Raw genomic sequence first — 22,164 nt, 5'->3', positions numbered from 1 at the left:
TAAAGTAGCAACTGCTTTTCAGACCTTCATTCCTTGCTAACATCAATTCTCTAAAAGTATCCATACCACTGTCTCATAGCTCTTGCTAATTTAGTTACTGTAACATGATTCCTTGGCACATAAACGTCTCTAGGCTTCACCTGAGGAGAAACGCAGAACACTCCAGCTACAGCAGGATTTGCAACGAATAACCAATCTGCTTGCTTACCTACCAAAATTACATTTATCCTCAGTGAAGAAAAAATGAATATGCAGTAAAAATCCAATCCTGTATTTCAGAATGACACATTTCTAAGCCCTTTAAATAGAAAGTAGCTAATACATTTGCACACACATCACCCAGGTTTTCTTGCTCATGTTCAGAGGCTTCACACCACAAAGCAGATACAGTCCTTAAAGCCTTCCCTAGAGAAATCCTTGAATTTTCAGGAAGTATCTTCTACTGAAGGTAAGTCTAACTCAATCCAAAGAAAAGGGGTGGAATACACAGTGGAGAGAGGAGGGAAGAAGAAAAGGAAAAAAATAAAACCCAAACCAGTGAATAGTAAGGTTTGATGGGGTGTGTGTGTGTGTGTGTGTGTGTGTGTGTGTGTGTGTGTGTGTAATTCCATGAACTGGTTTTATAGAATAAAACAAGAAAAATATTGTTCAAGACACTAGATTAATTCAGAGTTAATTATAGACGTTTTGGCAATGATATTATTGCATAGGCTATATTAAATGCAAATATGGAAGTCTAAATATATCAGGAACTCTCCCTACCAGTGATGGTTTCCAAAAAAAAAAACCTGGCACCTGTCAATACTCCATAGTGACAAACAGGTACATCTGGATCCATTGGCAAAGAAATGAACTGGATCAGCAGATTAAGACTCCAATCTTTAAAATAAAGTTTACCAGTGACCACTCCCTAGAGACTTATTATGATGCAACTTGCTCAATTTAAGTGTGTCATTTATTGTTCATAGCATAAATACATTCTTACCAATTGATAGTGTCTGAATTTCTTAAAAAGAACTCTTTTCATGAGCAAGCATGTTACTAATGAAGCTTCTTGGGCTCTTCTAGCTCCCACAGCAGATTCTTTCCCTTGGGACTGCTGTCCAAGTTTTGCAGGATGACTGGCTAGGATAGACAGTATGGTCTATGACTATAAAGAGGTGGGCCAACTGTAGCAAACTGAGCTCAAACCAGACACACCAAGATCACAGCCTAATGGAGGGCCCCAGCCACCCTGCTGGGACCTGCACAGGTGCAGAATAGGGAGAAGGGATTCACTGCAGCCACCTTTCTTTTACACAAAAATTATAAATTAAAAAAAATAAAATTAAAAGCTTTTTCTTATACAAAAGAGAGAAAGTAAATGATATTACTGCATTCTTTCATAACCTTATAAGTTCTGAGTTTACACAAATACATTTGTAAAATATATACCAAAGGAGTACAAATTCCCGGAGTAATCTAGTAATAGGAACCAAGTATTTTAAATTCTTGCATGCCTTTTGTCCTTTAATACTACCTTCTAGGAATTTATCCTAAGGAAAAAAGCATCATTATGTGCAAAGATCTAACCACAAGAATGTTTACTACACATGTTTATAGGAGATAAAATGAAAACAAAAACAAACAAAAAACTTAACATTAGTAAAGGATTAGTTTAAAAAGGTTTCAACCTACAGCAAAATAATCTATGGCTAGAATCTAAAAAAGAGTAGATATATGTATATGTATAACATTCACTTTGCTATACACCTGAAACTAACACAACATTACATACTCCAATAAAAATTTTTTAAATAAATAAATAAATGTAAAAAAAAATCTATGGCTGTTAAATTTGGCATTGTGTAAAATATTTATAAAATAGTGCTAAATGAAAAAAGTAGATTGCAAAGTAGTATATAGAAAGCGATATCCTTTTATACATATATCACTCAAAGACTATTTTATGTTAAAACAAATAGAGAAGTTATCACCAAGGGAGAGGATTTGGGATGTTATGAATAATCATAAAGCCTCCCACTTATTGAGCAGGGCACTCTGCTTTAAAGACACAGCTGAAGACGTTCACTAGAATTTACACACATATACACCTTTATATATAGATCTATCTATATTGTAAATCCCTCAGTACATCAACCTACAAGTATTCAATACATGTTTATTCGTATTTATACTTGTATAAGTACATATTCAACACTTACTGTATGTGGAGCATTGTTTTAAGATATTTATATATACTATCTCATTAACCCTTTCAGCATGGGCTGGGTGTTGTTCTCTGTTGAAAGATTATAAGATGACCAAAGATCACTTGCCCAGTAAGGGGCAGAACCAGGATTCAATCCCAAGTCCATCTGGCTCCAAAGCTCAGGGCCTTCTTTTTCTTCTCTCTCCCTTTTCTCATTATTTGTATTATTCAAGATGTCTACAATGAAAATGAACTTTGGTGTGCTAAAGAAACAATATGTTATTTTAGATGTACACTAAAAGGATTAAAGTGGTTTCATGTTTCAAAAGTAGCTCTCACCCTAGCCGTGAGGAATAAAAATGTCATTAGGTATCAATCAATACTCACTGGAGGAAATTCTTAATTATAAGGAGGACTAAAACTGACCAGCACTGGTTACTGCAGGAACCGAAGTGAACAAAAGCTTCTTAGCAGTAGGAACTGCTCAATTCTGGCCATTCACTGTGGTCTCCTTAGTAAACTGGGACTCCTTTCCAATTGGCTTAGGAATGACCATTAGCAATGAAGAGGACTCCAGGCAAATTACAGAACAGTTATCACATTATATCTGCCTACAACTATCCCTTTGAAAAGCTGTCACATTAGACTACCTTGTTAGCATCCAATATCCATAAGGTATTTTTCACTTAAGGCGGTAGTGATAAAAAGTCTAGCTTCCTCCTTCCTCCATCATCCCCCTTAAAGAACAAAAGGCACTAAGAGTTTTTACTTTAAAAACTACCCTCAACATCTCCACATGCTGAGCACAAGTATCTGAAACAACTATTTCAATGCAGTCTGGGGTCACTCTTGTTCCTATACAGACTAACACTAACATTCCCCAGAAGCCTACTACAGAAAATTATTTCTCAAAGCATCCATTTACCACTGGCTAGACAGTTTAAATGTTGGGAAGTAATTAGCTAAACTATAATGTCAGATATTAGATTCAACTCCATCTAGAAACAATTTCATGAAATTCACAATTATGCTATTTGCTATATAATTAATTAAAAGAAGTCTCATTTGATCCCTCCCTTACACATTTCAGAAGCAGGCTAGTAGTAAAAGCCCTTAGGGAACATAAGAACAATTAAAAAAAATTTTTTTTAAAACTTTAAGTGAGGCACAGTGTGCTGAACATGTAACAGATAATTTTAATAGTTTCATGAAAACTGAATAAAATATTCCCTCCATCTCCAACAGGAGAATTTGAAAAGATCAAAGCACTTCAATTATCCTGACCAAAAGAAACTCTCTATTGGTAATTTGGGTCCAGTCAATGCAAGAGGTGATGGTCAGAGGCTAGGATCAACCTTTTTGGATCCATCTTACCATAGGCTTGTCTGTTTTCCACCTCATTCTAATCCATTACATTTGAGAGCCTTGCTCAGTTTGAATAGCATCATCAAATCTTTTCCTCTTCAGCCTGAAATTGGCTCTCCTCAGGAAGCTTTTGTGGTAGGACTGTGTATTAAGGGCATAACATAAAACTTCAATGCTGTGCACTTTCATAAAAAATACAAGGTCACAGGGCCTTGCTCCCAAATGCCAAATTCTTCTAATCACCAGCATAAAATACCAATGTTTAAGGGAAAGGCTGCCTCACAAAACATGGCACAGGCAATTGCTCTGGCTGTCCGTGTGGCTTCCATGGCAACTGTTCAGGGCAGAGCTGCTCTCTCTACTTATATTGCCAGCGATCCTAGAGACAGAATGCTGGCTCCAACCATCAGCTTTTAAATTTGGTTATTATGAAGTGACCTCCTGGATTTTGTAAGAGTACAATGGACCTTTAGGCTGAACTGCTGAAAAATGGCACGGAAAAAAAAAAGTCTGACATTGTTACCACACCTACTTCCACCCCTAGGACAGGATTTTAAACTGAAGATTGGATTGGGAGATTCGAGCAGTTGTGGTTTTTCCACCACATGTGGGGCATTTTATTATTACGCAACTACTTTTTCAAAATACAAAATGGGTTCTCTGAAAAGGCAGCTTAAACGATCATGCCTCATTTTCATAGTGACTGGGAAGGAAACTAAGAGTATAAAGCCTAGCACAGCTGTTACTTAGCCTTATTTCTACTACTAATTTTCAAAAGCAAAAAATTAAATAGAAGTCCAGTCAGCTCAATGAGTAAAATACTGAGGAATTTCCTATCTAGTTCTACTGATTCACTATACATGTCATAATGTCCCTTATTCCAGACATGATGTTTTGGGGGGTCCTACACAACAGAAATGATAAAATAAAATATGCTGCATCATTTGGCCTGACATCCAATCACTGATAACGTGAGCTGACTGGCAAAGAGGATGGGTCACTAATAGGGAGGTGGCCCAGCCACACGGAAGGCAAAGCAGAATTTTTAGTATTTCAGGAGCGAGGAGTTCTAAGAAAACACAGGAAAGTCAAGTCTTAATGCATGGAATGAGCTTCCCAAACCATAATAAACAACTCCCAGCAAGATTTATTAAACAGCAAGGAACTATTTTACTTGTCAGCCTGGGTCCTCCACAAATGCAGTCCAGGTCAGAAAAAGAAAAATCAGTACCTCAGGCTTTTAATGCCAATATCCTAAGAAATCTCCAGAATGATTTATAAAGTACACATAAAGCTATATATTTCTCTGTATGTGTCTCAAGAACTCCCAATCATCTGGTTATCCATAATAGTTAGCAGAAAATATTTATTGATTCATATTAGATCCTGAACTAACAAATTCTTTGAGGGTTACCTATTCTACAAAGAACGTACCCAGGGGAAGAAAAAAAAACTAGACTAACCCTAATTTTTGGAAGCTACAAATTATAGTACATTCAATGCCAAAGGAAAGGAAATATTAACTCTATAAACATAATCCACTTTTATCTACTTTAAAATGTCAGACAGAAAAATTCCTGAAAATATTCGTGAAAAAAAACTGTTCTCGTGCTGGCAGAAGTAGTTAGAATGGATATATTTCCTTTATTAAAAATGAAAAAGCCTAAAAAATAACTTTAAATAATCAAGTTGCTGTGAAGAGAAAGGGTCTGACAACCATGACATTGAAGACAGTTAAAATTTCTCCTACATATGTGTGTTTTACTTTAAGCAAATTAGATGTACTGAATAAAATTTGAAATTTCAGACAGGTTATTTGCTTTTTAAAGCAAATACCGCTCCCCCAATAACTAAAAATAGAAAATGTTGCTTTCATTCATTTGAAATATTCTACTGACAAAAGGAGTCAATGCACAATTTCAGGAAACAAAGGCGAGGCATACTCTGTATCCCTGAATTATTGTTCCATTCTGACACCACACACAGCTGGTGTTATGCAGACTCCAACTTCCTCAACAAGAGAGCCTGGAAAAGGTCAATTTAATACTAAAAACAAATGGATGATAGTCAAGTGTGCAGCCGATGAATAACCAGCCGATGAAGACCCAAAGACTCAGGGACCTGGGTATTTTATATCTAAAAAACCCAACTCTCCAATCCTCTGCATGAAATCAAATGTAAGCACAGATTGTATTTGCTTAGTGAGAGCCTGAAGGGAAGCAAGGCATGTTGCAACACCACAGTAAAAGTCTTTCATGATACACACAAATACTGCGAAGAGTAGTAATGATGCTGTCTGTTCCCCCTTACACAAACAAAAACATCTCTGATACATGCTAGTATAAAACCTAAAAGAAATAAACCCCAAAGTAAACTCATAGGTCTTTTATTTCCCTACTATTCCTCCTTAAATAGTGATAATTCTGTGCATTCCAATTAAGCATCAAGAAGTTTATCAAGGGACTTCCTTGGTGGTGCAGTGGTTAAGAATCCACCTGCCAATGTAGGGGACACGGGTTCGAGCCCTGGCCCAGGAAGATCCTACATGCCGTGGAGGAACTAAGCCCGTGCACCACAACTACTGAGCCTTCACTCTAGAGCCTGCAAGCCACAACTACTGAGCCCACACGCCACAACTACTGAAGTCCGTGCGCCTATAGCCCATGTTCTGCAACAAGAGAAGCCACCGCAATGAGAAGCCCACACACCGCAACAAAGGGTAGTCCCCACTCGCTGCAACTAGAGGAAGCCTGCACGCAGCAAAGAAGACCCAATGCAGACGAAAAAAAAAAAGAAAAGAAAAAAGTTTATCAAATGCCACTAATCCATTTAAATGGAGGTTAAGCAATGCAAAGCATGCTGCAGCATCTATATCAAAGTATCATGAAGCTTAAAAAAAAAAAGAACTACAGATATGCATGACTTTAAGAAAATCTAACAAACAAAACTACAAACATATAAATCAGAAAAATTAGGGAATGATTATTTGTATTTAAAAGATTCTCCTTAAATATCAGCTTGAGCTAAGATAAAATATGGTACCACTACAAAGGTATGAATTCCATTCACATTTTCCTGACATTATTGTGTTTAATAAGAAAGACGCCCTGAAACATGAGATTAAATAAATACAGGTGTTAGGTGAATTAAGCACAAAACCCAGAACCACTAATATTCTGTCTTTAAATAAATCTCCCAACACATCATAGACTTTCATACAGAAAACTATTAAATGGACAAATTACTATTATTGTTTAGTTTGACAGCCACTAAGATGAATAAACCCAAGTCACAGGGAAAATGCAATGCAATTGGAAGTATAAAGCAATAACATAAAAACTCCAATATGATAATACCTAATAATAATAGGTAACATTTATTGAGTCTTTACTAAGTAATAAGCATTCAATTGCATTTAAAAACTCACAACAGCCCATGATATAGTATGCGATACATATGTCCATTTTACAGAGGAAGAAACTGAGGTGCAGAGAAGTTAGTTAATCTACCCAAGGTCATACATTGGGCAGAATGAGAATTTCAGCCTCAAAAGTCAGATTCCAGAGCGTGTAAACCAGGAACCATGCACCCTTCGTTAAAAAGTGCAACAGGGTATTCAAAAATGTGGGATGCGTTTTGGTAGGGAGCAGTGATTAGAGGGGTAGGGGACAGGAGAAGGATGATGTTGGAAAAGTTGAGAATAATTGTTCTGTGTGCAAAAGAAGTTTCTATGATGATGACCATGGGATGATGATTAAAAAAAAAAAAAAGTGCTTGAGAACCATCACATTAGGAGAACCAGGAAAATTCATAGAGTAACTGGTACCTGAGATGAACTTCAAAGAGTTAGAGAATGGTTAAGATTTGAATAGCTGGAAATAGAGGTAAGATCCAAATAGAGGCTCTTGCATGAGAAAAGGCACTCAGGAAAAAGCAAATAATAAATACAGAGTAGTAGTGGGAGATAAGCCAGGAGAGGAAAGTGGCAACCGTATGGTGGCTAGCTTTAAACACCTGGGCAAAAAGTTTATATTTAGTTCAAAAAGCAGAGTCATCGAGTTTTTGAACAGCTGTTGGCCATTGGAAAACATGATCCGCAAGCTAGCTGACATAAAAGAATACAAATTGTGTAATTCCACATACGTTAACTCCAAGGCAAAACTAATCTTAAATCATAAAAATCAGAAAATGACTGCCTAGTGATGAGGGAAACCATTTGGAAAAGGCACAAGAGAACTTTCTGAAGTGATGAGAAATGCTCTATATCTTACTTGGGTGGTGCTTATAGGTGCATGTAAAATTGTCAAAACTAATAGAAGACAATATCTGTGCATTTTATAGTATGTTAATTATATCTCAATTTTTTTAAAGAGGCAAAAAAATCACCTAGGCATGGTGGAAGGGGACCTAAGAAGACAAGTTAAGGTGACTATTACAGAAACCCATGAGAATAATACCAGAAGCTAGGAGACTGTGGATATAAAGAGAAGCAAGAACACTTATCTTAGGTAACTTATCTTAGGTAACCGTATATGTATGAAAACGTTTCTACAAATCAATACTAAAATAAAGTATATATGCATGAATTTTATATATATTTCATTCATCCTGTCCCCTGAGAATGTAGGCTGCCAGATGGCAGGGACCAAATAATAACTTTTTCATTTAAAATTATTTTTTCTCATTCTTTTCAATTTGTATACATCTGATGCTGCCATTTCTACCCTCAATTATACTCCATCTCATAACCAATATACATATACTATGTAGTATTTCTGGTATGCAAAACTTTAAAAATAATTAAACTATTGATTGCTTATGTGCCATTAAGGGCTTGTCCCCCTACCTACCTATTTCACTTAAGAATTATAAGAATCTCATGAGGTTACCTATTATATCCATTTTACAGATGAACAAACTAAGGCTGAGATAAGATGCTCACAGCTACTGAGTAAAACTAGGCCCCCTTGTCTGTCTGTCTCAACTCCCAGGTTCTGAAGCATTGTGCTATATACTTACACCAAAAATACCTAATATAGTAGGGCTACCTGGAACCAACTCAGAAAAAGGGTGAGAAAGTCAGTACAGATGAACTCATAATCCATTAAGTATATTCATCCCCATAGTTTTCAAAAGACTACGTTAGTTACCTGGGGGTTATTATAGGACTGCTGTTTTATAAGCTTCTTAAAACAAGGGTGGGGGGATTTGATGTTAGTTGCTTTAGGCATTAGATAAATGTTTACTGATTCATATTTATAATGCATATACATAATATGCTATGTCAGGTCAATTCAATCTCTATCAAATCTGGCTTCATGAAGTTTGAAAACTTTGGAAATTATCACAACTAGTGTCAAATAATTAGAAAACATTCTTAAAAAAATAAAGTCAATTCAAATTCAATTTAACTTTTAAAGGTGACAAATGCCATCCTGAATGTATTTTTAGAGAGAGGTTGTCTTAAAATCTCTTGAAATCATAAGGATCAATAGATTTAATAGACTCTTAAAAAGGCTGGTAACCCAGTAGGACTATAGGACCAGTTTCATAAGAAGAGGGATCCTGTTTCTAAATATAAAAATTTGTAAGTTCAGATCCTTCTAATTAAAGAAATGTGAATATTTAGGTAAAAACTGTAGTAAATTTACTTCTAAAATATAAGAAAGTGATTTCCTAAGATAACAAACAAGAGGAAGAAAGAAGTAGTTTATCATGTTGAGAGAGCAAATGTTTTAAGTGCTGTAAAAACAGCATTTTACATAAACATACAAACTCTGCTTATCTATTTGTTAAAATATATCTCCCCAAAGACTTTTACATGACAACATGTTTAGTAAAGTCTCATTTTTCAGGCTATTTAAGACTTTTCACAAGTTCAAGCAAGTCTTCCAAATTTGAATTAATGAGATTTTACTAATACCACCAACTTTTACATTTTACTATACTTTCCCTAGAAACAAATATTCAGTGGGTGAGGTAAGTTACTCTACTCTAGATAAGTATTCTTTTATCAGTGAAAAAAAGAAACCCCAACTATTCTTTTAATTTCATAACTCATTTTACCATTGCTGAGAGAAACTAAAGAAGACTTAAATGAAAGGATGGATATACCATGTTCATGAATTGGAAGACTCAAAATTGTTAAACCATCAACTCCCCCCAAACTGCTTTATAGATTAAACACTCTCAATCAAAATACCAGTAGGACTTTTTGTAGAAATTGACAAGCAAATTTTAAAATTTCTATGGGTATGAAAGAATCAAGTATAGCCAAAACAATTTTGAAAAAGAACAGAACTGGAGTGCTTACACTACTTGATTTCAAAAGGAATCATAAATCTGTAGCAATCAAGACTATAATACCATGGTCTAAGGATAAACATAGAGATCTCTGGAATAAAATAGAGAGACAACTGATTTTTGATAAAGTTGCCAATTCAATGGGGAAAGGATTGTCTTTTCAAGAAATGGTGCTGGAACAACTGAATTTTGGCGGAAAAAAAATAAATGTCCATCATTACCCCACACTATACACAAAAATTTACTGAAAATGGATCATAGTACACATAGAAGCAAAACATATAAAACGTTTGGGAGAAAAACCTTTATGACCTTAGGTTAGGAAAAAAATTTACATAGGACACAAGACACTGAAAAACTGTATTTTATGAAAATTAAAAATGTAACATCATTAAGAAAACAAAAAGCTACAGACTATAAGAAAATATTATCAAGACATATGTCTTTAAAAAGATCGTATCAAAATATATGAAGAACTCTTAAAATTCAATTATAAGTCAAAGTATTTGAACAGACACTTCATCAGTGAAGATATACCAATGGTCAATAAGCACGTGAAAAGATGTTCAACATCTTTGCTGATGAGGGAAGTGTAAGTTAAAATCACAATATACCACTACACACTCATTAGATTAGCTAAAATTAAAGAGACTGACAACATCAAGTGCTGACAAGATATAAAGCAACTGAACTCCCACACATTGCTGATGGGAATGCAAAAAAATATAACCATTTCGGAAAACAACTTGGCAATTTCTCAACAATTGAGGTCTTACCCAAGAAAAATGACAACATATGTCCACACAGAGAATTAAACATGAGTAATTACATCAGCTTTGTTCATAAGAACCAAAAACAGGAAAAAACTCAGTATCAACAGGCAAATGGCTGAGCCAACTATGTATTTTCTCTACTACTCAGTAATAAAAAAGAAATGAACTACGACTAGCCACAACAACATGACTGAAAACATTATGCTGAATGAAACAAGTATACATTGTATGATCCCATTTATATGAAATTCTAGAAACATGGAGATTCACTGCAAACTGGCACAAGGTAATTTTGTGGGGTGACGGATATGTTCTATATTTTGATTGTGCTGATAATGATGGTTACACATAGGTACACATTTGCCAAAATTCATCAAACTGTACATTTAAATGGATATACTTTTAAAAATGGATAATTTTATCATATGTATATTGCTCTCCAATAAAATTATTTAAAGAAAAAGTTGGCTTCCCTTGTCATATTCTGCCTATTATATAATGCCAATTCCAATGACATCCAATTTTTTCTTTGATTTATGGGTACCTGTGTCAAAAATAATCTCATTTACACTGCTTTAACTGAAAGAGAAACATATCGTTTTAATATCATAACCCTCTCTGTTCTCCTCTCACTGCCTCACCCCCCATATCCAGTTGAACTTTAAACTTTTTGAAAGCTTTTTGCCCTCTTAACTCTTATCACATGCTATTCCTCTCCATTCCATAAATATCTGTGAAATTGAATCAAACAGAAGTTCTCCATAGTCTGTCTTACCTAGTGTTATTGTGAGAACAGACTAGAAATTAAGCCTTCAAATGTCCTGTGATTTTGTTTCTTTGTTCTATTTTTTTCAGTCATTTTTAACACAACCTTTTCTCAAACAGAATATTATGCCAGAGCCCAATATGTAAAACTGACATACATTTATAAGTTCAAATTTATAATATTTAATAATAACATCAACCAATGAGAACCTAAGTTCATCTATCAGTAGTTCCCCACATATCAGAATTAGTTATTTTTAATATATGAATGTATCTGTTGTTCTTTTAGGTTTTTTAGCAATTAAAAATGAAATTCAAATCAAATATTAAGAGCAGGGGTCAGCAAACTAAGGCGCATGGGCTAAAGTCTGCCTACCATCTGGTTTTGTATGGCCCTTGATCTAAGAATTTTTTTTACATTTTAAAAGAGTTGAAAAAAAACAACAAAAGAAGAAGAATATTTTTTGACATGTGAAAATTATATAAAATCCGAATTTCCACATCCATAAATAAAGGCTTCTTGGAACACAGCCACACTCATTTGTCTCTGGCTGCTTTTGTGCTACAATGGCAGAGTTGAGTAGCTGCAAAAGAGACTGAATGGGCCACAAGTTTAAAATATTCACTATCTGGCTCTTTACAGAAAAAGTTTGCAGACCCCTGATTTACAAAACCCTGAAGCACCAACTTCACGGAGTAGAGCTTGGAAACAACTTGTGACAAAGTGTATTTTCCAAAGATGACCACTAAGATATTTTCCATTCTACTTGCTCTTCTACAATGCACTCTTGCCACTGCCTCACCAAGAGGAATCCAATTCCCTGCTCTTTGAATCTAGGCTCATCTTAGTGACTTGCTTGGCCAATATAATATGGTGGAAGTGACTTCTAAGACTTCCAAGACCAGGTCATAAGGAACCTTGCTGCTTCCTCCTGGGTCTCTTGGATGCTATGGCACAGGATGCTTCCTCTGAGAACCCAGCACCATGATTTGAGAAGCTTGAACCTCATAGAGAAACCAAGAATAGGCATTGCTGCCTACAACCTCAGCTGAGCCTCAGGTCAACAGCCAGCCTCAACTGATATCCATGTGGGAGAGCTATCCTGGCCCTCCAGCTCAGATGAGCCTTTAGATGACGGCAGCCCAGAAGATATCTGACTGCAACCACATTAGAGACCCTACATAAGAACCACCAGTGGTTCCAGTCAATCAGTCAATCTGCAGAACTGTGAAATATAATAATAAATGCTTATTTTAAGTTACTATATTTTGGGGTAGTTTGTTATATAGCAATAGACAACTGAAACACCATTATACTAAAACAAATCTAGGAAAGTTTCAGGTAAGAAATTCCAGACTTGAGTCAAGCCCATGCGTGGACTATCACCAGGCCAAACCCTACCAAAGCCTCCCGCTAAGCCCAGGTGTTCTAGAAGTAGCCGTGGATAAAGGAAGTAGTAAACAATACGCTAATGGAGTCACTGCAGTTTCCTAATCGGTACGCATCCCAAGCAGACTCACTGTTCCCCAAAGCATGCCAATAAGCCTGAGTCTTAGTCTGAAATTCTCACAAAGAAATGGAGCATAATTTTTCTCATTCCTAAAATTACATCAGGATGGGCAAAGAAACAATTCTCAGTTTTCATGCTGTAAATGAACTGATGATTACAATTCCTCGTTATTTTTATTTAAATATCTTAAAAAAATGATAAGTGAACTTAGATGAGATGTAGTCAAGTTAACAGTACATAGCAAAGTATCAGTAAATGGCAGTTTACCTCTAACAAATTTGGGCTTAATAATAAAAGTCCATATTGTCACCTACTCCTGCCTGAAGGGTGACAGGTAAGAGTTGTCCACTGACATATTTCTGATATGTGCCAGTTATGTGTGATAAACTCCTTAGCCTGGAAAATTTAATTAAACTGAGTATCAATCCCCTATAAAGCCCACACATCATATTTTCAATATTACATTAAGCCACAGCAGATTCAAATTTCAAAGAATGAGTGCTTAGTGTATATGTTAGGTATGCTGCTACACTCTGGGGATATGTCTTCAATTGGTGTAAAGTTCATTCAAAAGAGAGTAGCGGGGACTTCCCTGGTGGTCCAGTGGTCCAGTGGTAAAGAATCTTTCAATGCAGGGGACGCCGGTTCGATCCCTGGTCGGGGAACTAAGATCCCACATGCCATGGGGCAACTAACCGCGTGACACAACTAGAGAGAGAAAACCCGCACGCCACAACTAGAGAGAGAAGCCCGAGCACCACAACTAGAGAGAAGCCTGCACGATGCAACAAAAGATCCCACATGCCACAACTAAGACCCGACGCGGCCAAAAAAATAAAGAAAAAAAAAAATTAAAAAAAAAAAAAAAAAACGAGAGGCAGCTCTGAATTATTTTGATATTACTGAGAATCACAATGTAACACAGAATGGTATGTTTATTTTATATAAAAAGGGATATTACTGGAACACTTAAGATTCCTAATTTTTTTTCTTAGTTCAATAATTGTTTTCAAGTTTATTTAAATATTTATTCATGTGACTATTGTTCACACTAATGTGGAAAACACTTGCACAGATAAGTGTTTTAAGAGGAAAACATTTCAACCCTTTATGACTTAAGGCAATTCTACAAAAGTGCTGTGACCAGTTAGTGATGTCTGCCACAGGGATGACCAGTAGTGAGAAATATGCTGGGCATTTGCCAACCCTGACCTATTTCATCAGTTTCATGCTGTCTCCTCCCTTCAAATCTCCTACGGGGTCCCTTCAAAGATCCCCGTGATGGAACTTCCACCCAGTCTTAGGAAGTGAGATTTCCCTTTCCTCAGCCAGTCTTTCGCACTGCCAGAGTCTAATCTCCACAGTGACCCTTGATAAGCGTTACCCTGATGCAGATGTCCTGGCCCAAAAAGGCAGATTCCCCTAACATCAAGAGGTCATTGGATCAGCCACATTTTGGGCCCCAAGAGCTTAGATGGTAGATGGCCAAACCCTGGCAGAATGTGGTAAAGCCGTTATTTGCATCCAGGCGATCAAGCACCAGAGTCTCTGCACTTAGTCACTGTATCTGGCACGTGGTTGCTGCCATTTCTACAACATGTATTAAACTATATCTTGGTCCTTCAGTTCACAATTATCTGAATCCATTATTAATAAAAGCAAAATCTCTATAGAGAAAATATTACAATTTACTACTCCAGCACAGCAAATGTGACTACATTACAGGACTTTTAAATAATTCAAAACTGGCATTTTCTAATTAAAGACACACTAATAAGTGTGTTAATGAATGTTTTACACTTATTAGGAAAAAAATGGTGGGATATAAATACGCTTTGTAAAACAATTTTAAAATGACCATACAATTCATATTCTTGTGTTCCATATGGTTTTGTATTGAAAATGTAATAGTATTTGAACATAATTTAATGTGATAACTACTATTAATGTTCAAAATACACATTGTCAGTGACTTTTGCAACTCAGAATCCATAACAATTCTATTCACATCCTGTGTAACTCCATGGGGATTCTATAAGGAAAGTTTCCATATATGGTAATTTTTCCCCATAGACTCCCCACGGTTTATACAGGATATAAATCTGGTCCATTGTGACAATGAAAACAACAGATCACTGAAAACTCATGTGTAATTTCTGCTGAACAAACCAAACTAACAATTAGGGAAACTAATACTCAAGTGAAAATAAATAATCTGAGAATTTTAAAATAACCACTGGGTATTTTTATTCCATTTCTGTACTAGTAGAATTAGTATATACCCAGAAGTAAAAAAATTCCTATCTTTATTTAGTTTAAAATATTCCCTTGATACTAAAAATTATGATGTCAACTGTTAACAGGCAAGAAACCCAAGAGGAAATTTCACATCAGAACTCACATTGTCAAAAGGAAAGAAAAGACAATAATATAGTAAGATAAGTCAAAAGTGTTATATGAGCTTTAACTTCCCAGCCTCCTGTATGACCATGTCCCAGTGTAAATCCCAGTGATCTATAATTATTTTTCCTTATTTGTGACTTTAGCAGTCTGTGGTTTCTATTTATCTAAAGTCATGTAATAATATTTTTTCTTTTATTCAATGTTCTGAGTGCAGAATTAGAGGTAAGTTTTTGGGTGTATATTTAAGTATTTGTATTTTAAGTAAGATGAAAGCATCTAAAATTCAATACAGCTAAATACTAACAGCCAGATTAAAAACGTAGGAAAGGAAAATGGCTGTTTCTAAATTACCTAGTTTCATATGACAAAAACTAATAAAGCAGGGGAGATATAGTACTAAAATGTCAAACATACATATGACAGCAAAAACAGCAGTCTCATACAATTATTTAACAAGAACTAGGGCTTATATTGCAAAATAGTCCAGGTGTGAATAGCCATTTTTTGAATGACCACAGTTGCTGTTAACATCTCAACCAACTCACAAAAATTACACCAAAACAATAGACCTAAGTTTAATCTCACGTATGATTGGTTGTCAAGAATGGCCCTGAAATGCACATAAAAACGGAGTGGGACTCATTTATTTCTCTATCAAAGAGATGCCCATTTAATTATACAGTTTCTTGGTGACCTAATATTGCTAGGGTATATTCATTTTACTATCTCCCACATAATGGCTCAAAATTTGAGATAATTACATTGTTCTTAGAAACATGGTACCATACTCACTATTAAAACTGAGAAGCTGTCAGTTCCAAATTAATGCATTCATCAGTAATGAAAATAAAAAGCAACAGCTGTTGGGACGTCCCTGGTGGCACAGTGGTTAAGAATCTGCCTGCCAGAGCTTCCCTGGTGGCGCAGTAAAAATCCGCCTGCCAACGCAGAGGACAAGGGTTCTAGCCCTGGTCTAGGAAGATCCCACATGCCACGGAGCAACTAAGCCCGTGAACCACAACTACTGACCCTGTGCTCTAGAGCCTATGAGCCACAACTACTGAGCCCGCGTGCCGCAACTAATGAAGCCCACGCACCTAGAGCCCATGCTCTGCAACAAGAGAAGCCACTGCGATGAGAAGCCCGCGCACCGCAACGAAGAGTAGCCCCCGCTTGCCCTCAGCTAGAGAAAGCCCGCACACAGCAACGAAGACCCAACGCAGCAAACAAACAAACAAAAAAAAGCACACTCTTTAAAATAAAAAAAAAGAATCTGCCTGCCAAAGCAAGGGACACAGGTTCCAGCCCTAGTCTGGGAAGATCCCACATGCCGCAGAGCAACTAAGCCCGTGCACCACAACTACTGAGCCTGTGCTCTAGAGCCCATGAGCCACAACTACTGAGCCTGAGCCCGCGTGCCACAACTGCGAAGCCCACGTGCCTAGAGCCCGTGCTCCGCAACAAGAGGAGCCACTGCAGGAAGAGGTCCGCGCACCACAACGAAGAGTAGCCCCTGCTCACTGCAACTAGAGAAAGTTTGCGTGCAGCAACAAAGACCCAACACAGACAAATAAATAAATTTATTTAAAAAAAAAAAAAAGCTGCACTTTTGGTGCCCATCAAAGAAAACTGCATGGGGCATCACCCACACCCCAAATGCTTTCCAGCATCTAGCTGCCTACTGAAGGTGATGTGGGCATGCAGAGAATGGCAGGGAAGACTTGTGGGCCAGCCACACCAGAGCTAAAGAGAACTGACACTCTGACACACAGGTCCACCATTTCCCCATCACCACTAAGCTCACAAAATACTACTGCTCTGTTCGGACTTTGGTGATTTCTTTCTCCCTTTCGAGATAACACTAGATGTTCTTTCTAATATATCACAACTATAACAAAATGTTGAGAGGAGGGATTGAATGACACTATTTGCCCCAAGGGCACACTTTCTGAAAAGGTAAGATGTTGCTCTCTTCACTGGACTAATAAGGTAGGTGCTTTGGAAGACACATTAATTTGTTAGACCAGGGCACAATTCCCACCACAGCACATGTTAAATGGTACCCTTGAGGCCTGAAAAAGTTAAACATAGGAGGGGAAACAGGAGGAGGACCAAGCTAGATAAACGCTAATTGAATAAATGCCCATGTACTTGAAGTATTTACTCTTTGGAGAATAACTGGCTTTATGAGGAAGGATGCAGTACAAAACCAGTGTTCCTTACTCCACAAAAAGAAAAGATGAACTTTTTCTCCATTTATAAAATTTTAAGAGGAAATGAAAAATTTTTAAGTTTTACAGAATTCAATTTATCAATTTTAAAATATGAACTATCATTAAGTCAAGTACCTAAAATATGCATTTTAAGGACCACTCCCCTCCCAAAACTTAATTTTAGTACTTTCTTCTTAAACCTAAATTATTTTGATCACAGACTAAAATTGCATTTCCTCAAAGCAGATTAACAGCAGACTTACTACTCCCATTTTTAGACATGGGAAATTTCAGTAAAGGAAAAGCTCGGTGAAATATATCAAGATGGTAACAGAGTTACAGAAGCTATACTTCCTGCTTTGTACTAATGATTAATCTACACATAACATAAAACACTTCCATTTAAAAGTGGGCTGAAAACAGATTGTGCCCAATTTACACAACTATGGGAGATTCAGATACACTAAGTGAGAAAAAATGTGACTGGCACTGTTGGAGTTATTCACTAAAGTGAATTAAGCAGATATTCACTGGGCCTTCCCTGGTGGCACAATGGTTAAGAATCCGCCTGCCAGTGTAGGGGACATGGGTTCAAGCCCTGGTCCAGGAAGATCCCACATGCTGTGGAGCAACTAAGACCGTGTGCCACAACTACTGAGCCTGCACTGTAGAGCCCACGAGCCACAACTACTGAGCCCAAGTGCCACAACTACTGCAACCTGCACACCTAGAGCCCATGCTCTGCAACAAGAGAAGCCACCACAGTGAGAAACCCACGCACTGCAATGAAGAGTAGCCCCCGCTCGCCGCAACTAAAGAAAGCCCGCATGCAACAACAAATACCCAACACAGCCTAAATAAATAAAATTTTTAAGAAAAGAAGGTATTCACTGAAATGAGGTCAGACAAAGCATTTATTAATTTTGTTGCCATAACTATGTAAGTTTTAACTTTGTTAAACAAGGGTCTACTCTTCCAGGTAAATTTTTTGTCACTTTTAAGGCTCTTTTGTGTATGTATGTGTGTGTGTGTGTGTATGGAAGAGGTGGGTGCTTTTTTGGCATTTAAATTAAGCAATACTATTTTCAGTGAGACAAAACATGTTATAATGTGATACCCAGGTTACCTCAAATTCCTGACTTCAAAGGTCTGAAACAAAAAGTCAACTTAATCAATCCAGTACTTGAAAGTGAAGACATGGACATTTCTATTGACATTTCCTTCTCTTTTTTTATTTTTTATTTTTTTTGCGGTACGCAGGCCTCTCACTGTTGTAGCCTCTCCCATTGCGGAGCACAGGCTCCGGACGCGCAGGCTCAGCGGCCATGGCTCACGGGCCCAGCCGCTCCGCAGCATGCAGGATCTTCCCGGACCAGGGCATGAACCCGTGTCCCCTGCATCGGCAGGCGGACTCTCAACCACTGCGCCACCAGGGAAGCCCGACATTTCCTTCTCTTATGAGCAAAGAGCAAGGAGGAGAGAAAGAAAATTTTAAAGAGCCATGTACAAGTGACTATGTCAAAAGAATTCAGAATAGTGATTACCTTTTGGTGAGGAGGAGAAGTAAAATTGACTGGGAAGGGTCATCACAAGGAAACTTTCTGGAGTAACAGAAATGTTCTGTATCTCAAACTGGGTAGTGGTTCCATAAGTGTAAACATAGGCAAAAATTCAATGAGCTACACACCTTGACTTACGCATTTTATCGTATGTAAACCATACCTCAATTTAAAAAGTAAAAGCATCCAATACAAGTAAGGTACTGTAACCAGAAATCAAGGATAAGAATCATGAAATCAGAACATGTTAGAAAAAAAAACAGACCTTTCCAGCATCTAGCACAGCACTGTACATCGAGTAGATGGCTAAACAAGTATTTATTGTAAAAGTTTAGTAAGAATATCCTAGGTGGTTCGGAAGATCCCTTCTGAACTAATTAGAACTTTTAATGTGACTATTTTTCAGAATATTCCAAATATAGATAGGCTCAGCCTATAAAATAGCCTCCAAAAGATGGACATTATAGGTCTAGAAAAGCTATGCCTCAAAACACAAAGAAAATACAATTTTCTTAACTCTGAGTACAGATTTAAGGAATCTCCTTATCTAAAGAAAGCAGTCCATTCTCAACACTTTACAATCACTGACAGTACAAATCTATCTATGGTCTTCTAGGGACAAGCAGGAAACAAAATTTAATACTCAGTAAAGTCAAAAAATGCCCAAAACCTACATGATGATGTTCTGTCTTCTGAATGGTATTCTACCTGTGCAGTAATTTGGTAGCTATGGAGACCAAAAGCAACCAGCAGTTTTCAAACATAGCACATAGCACACGTGTGATATTATCAAAAGATCAGGTTTAATGATCAAGAAAGTCAACATGTCTGCTTGGTAAACCTGGCCACACAATGTTAGAGTCCCTATGCCAAGAACCCAAAGAGTCCCACACTGAGTTTCAACTTGCATTTTCAGCTAAACAAAGTAATAAGACTAATTTTCCTTTAGTAGATAAATATTTCTATCTATACCTAGGTTCCTACATAAACAAAATTCCATGACTGAAATGAAACTGGAAGGTCTTTGCCACTAAATAATCTGTTTCTATTTCTTGGGTGACAATAATTCCAAATGTATCATTAAGTGAATTCAAAAAACATTTTTAAATTATTAGAAAATAAAATTGTCACATGCTGAATGGGACATTACATCTCATTGTTATTCTATCTTGACGTTGATAATGCAGTGTGGTAATTTCAGAAATGGGAAGCCTCTGGGTAAACCAACAAAAATAATCCACCCTTTAAAAAAGCCAATCAAGAACAAAAGAACTGAAGATTATTAGCTCTCTTGAAATACTACTATTCTGGAATAATCATCAGCTATGCACAAACAGTCACACTGATCACCTGAGATCAGAAAGAAAAGGTTGGATTACATATTCATAAGAAATGTGTTTCCTAAATTCCTACCCTAACCCCCTCTCCCCACAAAGACAGTGTCTTGCCAATGTTTAATGTTCTAGGTCAGCAGGTTGAGTCTCTTTAGAAATTCTTAACTGTCACCTTTGCTTATGGATAATGACAAAATAGTCTGCAGAGCCTGTATAACTGCATCGACAAGTTATACTATTCTACATCCAGCATTAAATAATCCTCATTACTTAGGCTGGTCATCATTTTTCAAATACCCGTTTTAGCTGTCTACAAGTGCCATCCAGCCCAGCCCCTTGTGCAGGGCCTGCTCTGCACCAAAGCAATTTCATTGTATAAGTTTTAAGACAGATACAATGCTGCTGGACTGTGGCACTAGCCAGCATATCAAAATTGAAGCCATTGAGGATTAAAAAAAAAATCCATCTTTAAAAATAAAGCTTATTTCTCATTCTTTAAATCTACATATAATATCTACTCCTATGTTTCTGTAAAAATATGGAAGAAGAGGATATAATGATACCCCCATTCTCCTTTTAGATAAAAAATGTAAGCCCTTTTTTCCTTTTTAATAAACATTATCACCTCAGATCCTCCAGTATCTATTTTAGGGTTTAAGGACCATTATAGAACCCACAACAATAGATCAGTGACAGACTTGATCCCATCAATTAACACGTTCTGGGGAGGCTGCCCGGATTCCTGTCTTCCTCCCCTCCCTCTTGGAGGCCTGGTTTTGACCACACTGACATCCCTGGCCTTAAGGATGAATAACCCAGATAAGGGGGAGTCCCTTCCCTGAGACCAATTTCTTTGTAATTAGAGCCAAAATACAAAAGCTGTTAATGACCTAAGGCAAAGTGATATGAACTCCAAGCCAATGAAACCATGACAGCAAACAGATTTCTAAACAGCAAAGTGAGATCCATTTACTTACATGAAGATTCAGTGCCAAACATGGCTGGCTCCAGAGGCTGCTTTTAAAAGATTAGAAGAAAGGAAAAAAAGGAAGGAAGAAAAATCGAGGAGAGTGTACGTGTGAGAGTGGAGAGATGAGCTGCTACACAGCAGAGGTCATGAAGACAGACAATGCAGTCCAAGCTGTGTCCAGCTGCCAGATTCTCCTCTTACAAGCTTCAGTGTTCTCCCGTGTGATTGAAAAGCAAGGTCTCCTACAGCACCAAAAACCGAAGAGCTGTTTTGGAAAATCCAACACGGAAAGGCAGGCCGACGTGGCTCTTCTGGGATGCAGGGAGGCAGGACTAGGTAGCAGCAGGGGCAAGACTGGGATCAGCAGCAACAGCGGATACTGCAATCCCCAGCCCTGTTATAGCAGTAAGACAATAGCAGGGCTTATGCATACACTGGTGACGTCAGAGACACTGCACAGACCGACTGCGCTGCTTGAGCCAGAGGCTCCAGGGGCTTCAGGGGAGCAGGCAATTCAAAGGGGAATTCCTTCGTCCCAAAATGCACAAGACCAAGAGCCACATATATATTCACCCTCCTGACAAGATCTTCATCCTGTGATACCAGGCACTAAAAGAGACCTCAAAGAAATTTAAATATTGGCTTTATAGCAACCAACCACAAAGATATGCAAATCAGAGTTCTTGGTTTTAGGCAGCAAGTAGAACTTTTCAAGGGAATTAAGAATATCAGAAATGAGAAAAATAACCTACCTTTTAAAATAACTTCAGAGCTCAC

General features: G+C 37.2%; 1 protein-coding gene across 8 annotated transcripts in view; it reads right to left on the bottom strand.

The window, feature by feature from the left end:
• The window catches only part of ST7 (suppression of tumorigenicity 7), a 254,173-nt gene that overhangs the window by 180,184 nt on the left and 51,825 nt on the right, over positions 1-22,164 (bottom strand). Inside the window, exon 1 of one of the 8 annotated variants that reach the window (XM_067746810.1) lies at positions 21,395-21,806. The exons of the other annotated variants lie outside the window; for them this stretch is intronic. Coding sequence (XP_067602911.1) covers positions 21,395-21,416 — 22 coding nt within the window. The 5' untranslated portion in view covers positions 21,417-21,806. Of the gene's footprint in view, positions 1-21,394; positions 21,807-22,164 lie in introns of those variants that run through there. 8 annotated transcript variants of the gene reach the window in all.

This window comes from Pseudorca crassidens, chromosome 8 (assembly GCF_039906515.1).
Source record: "Pseudorca crassidens isolate mPseCra1 chromosome 8, mPseCra1.hap1, whole genome shotgun sequence".
NCBI classification, from domain to species: domain Eukaryota; kingdom Metazoa; phylum Chordata; class Mammalia; order Artiodactyla; family Delphinidae; genus Pseudorca; species Pseudorca crassidens.
This window is presented reverse-complemented; position numbering and strand designations above follow the sequence as displayed.